Source organism: Parus major, unplaced genomic scaffold (assembly GCF_001522545.3).
Source record: "Parus major isolate Abel unplaced genomic scaffold, Parus_major1.1 Scaffold729, whole genome shotgun sequence".
NCBI classification, from domain to species: Eukaryota; Metazoa; Chordata; class Aves; order Passeriformes; family Paridae; genus Parus; species Parus major.
Genome location: NW_015379613.1, coordinates 3,291 through 5,550, shown reverse-complemented (window position 1 = coordinate 5,550; position 2,260 = coordinate 3,291). Strand labels below are relative to the sequence as shown.

The following is a 2,260-nucleotide window of genomic DNA, read 5'->3' as shown; positions in this document are numbered from 1 at the left end:
TCGGCGCACGCCGGCCACGCGTCAGCGTCGGCCATCTTGGCGTTGGCGCCCGCCATCTTGGCGCCGGCGTCCGCCATCTTTCCGCCGGCCGCGTTGGCGTCGGCCATCTTTACGTTGATGTCCGCCATGTTGGTGTCGGCCATGTTGGCGCCGGCCGTTCTGGCGGCTCCCGCCGGCGCCGGCGCGATCTGCCGGCGGATCCCGTCGCGGCGGGCGTGGAAATCGGCGATCTCGGCCACGATGGCCGCCTTGATCTCCTCCTTGGTCAGGGCCTGGCGGTCGAAGGCGAAGTCGAAGGCCGGCACGCACTCGGGCTCGTCCTCGGGGTCGTGGTACTTGGCCAAAAACGGGTGCCGCAAGGCCTCGGCCACGCCCACCCTCTCCCGCGGATCGAACCTCAACATCCGCCCCAACAGCGCCAACGCCGCCGGCTCGGCCGCGCCAAAAAGACTCTCCCACGGCACCGCCGGCCGCGGCGGCAAGCTCTGCACGTAGGCGCGCACCCGCTCGGCGCCGATGGCCGCCATCACGCCGGCCGGCGGCGTCCCCAGCACCGCCATGATCAGCTGGAGCTGGTGGACGTAATTCCGCCCGGGAAAAAGCTGCCGGCGACCCAACATCTCGGCAAAAATACACCCCACCGACCACATGTCGATGGCGCGGGTGTAGCGGTGCAGCGACAGCAGCAGCTCCGGCGCGCGGTACCAGCGCGTGGCGACGTATTCGGTGAGGAAGGCCTTGGCCTGGCGCGGGTCGGCGCCCAGGCCGCGGGCCATGCCGAAATCGCCGATCTTGAGCTCGCAGTTCTCGTTGACCAGGAGGTTGCTGGGTTTGAGGTCGCGGTGGAGGACGTTGGCGCTGTGGATGTATTTGAGGCCGCGGAGGAGTTGGTAGAGGAAGTAGCGGACGTGCTCCAGGGTGAGGGGTTGGGAGGAGTGGATGATCTGGTGGAGGTCGCTCTCCATCAGGTCCAGCACGACGTAGCTGGAGGGGGACGGGGGGGTGAGGAGGGTGGTGGACATGGTGGTGGTCATGGTGGCCATGGTGGTCATGGTGGCCATGGTGACCATGGTGGTGGTGGCCATGGTGGTTTTGTTGGTGGTGGTTGTGGTGGCCATGGTGGTCATCATGGTCATGGTGACCATGGTGGTGACCATGGTGGTGGCCATGCTGGTCATGGTGGTGGTGGCCATGGTAGTCATGGTGGTGGCCATGGTGCTCACCACGGTGGTCATGGTGGTGGTCATGGTGGTCATTGTGGTGGTGGTGGTCATGGTGGCCATGGTGGTGGCCATGGTGGTGGTGATGACCATGGTGGTGGCCATGGTGGTCATGATGACCATGGTGGTTGTGGTGGTGGTGGCCATAGTGGTCATCACGGCCATGGTGACCATGGTGGTGGTGGCCATGGTGGTCATCATGGCCATGGTGACCATGGTGGTGGTGGCCATGGTGGCGGCTGTGGTGGCCATGGTGGTGGTCATGGTGGTCATGGTGGTGGTGGCCATGGTGGTGGTGGCCATGGTAGTGGTGGCCATGGTGGTCATGGTGGTGGTCATGGTGGTGGTCATGGTGGTCATGGTGACCATGGAGGCCATGGTGGTGGTGGCCATGGTGGTTGTGGTGGTGGTGGCCATGGTTATGGTCGTGGTGGTGGTCATGGTGGCCATGGTGGCCATGGTGGTGGTGGTGGTGGCCATGGTTTTGGTGGTGGCCATGGTAGTCATGATGGCCATGGTGGACATGGTGGTCATGGTCGTCATCATGGCCATGGTGACCATGGTGGTGATGGTGATGGTGGTGGTGACCATGGTGGTCATGGTGGTCATGGTGGTGGTGACCATGGTGGTTGTGGTGGTGGTAGTCATGGTGGTCACGGTGGCCATGGTAGTGATCGTGGTGGTGGTCATGGTGGTGGCCATGGTGGTCATGGTGGCCATGGTGGTCATGGTGGTCATGGTGGTGACCATGGTGGCCATGGTGCTCATGGTGGTGGTGGCCATGGTGGCCATGGTGCTCATGGTGGTGGTGGCCATGGTGGCCATGGTGGTCATGGTGGTGATCGTGTTGGTGGTGCCAACCCAACCCAACCCAACCCAACCAAACCCAACCCAACCAAACCCAACCCAACCAAACCCAACCCAACTCAACCAAACCCAACCCAACCCAACTCAACCAAACCCAACTCAACCCAACCCAACCCAACCAAACTCAACCAAACCCAACCCGACCAATCCCAACCCAACTCAACCAAACTCAA

General features: G+C 63.1%; 1 protein-coding gene across 1 annotated transcript; it reads right to left on the bottom strand.

Annotated features, from left to right (window-relative positions):
• Positions 1–5: 5 nt before the first annotated feature.
• LOC107199450 (mitogen-activated protein kinase 7-like) lies at positions 6–1,038 on the bottom strand (the record flags this gene model as incomplete). Its single annotated transcript, XM_015616774.2, has 1 exon — positions 6–1,038. A coding segment is annotated over exon 1 (1,029 nt), but the record flags the coding sequence as incomplete, so codon positions are not given.
• Positions 1,039–2,260: the final 1,222 nt, after the last annotated feature.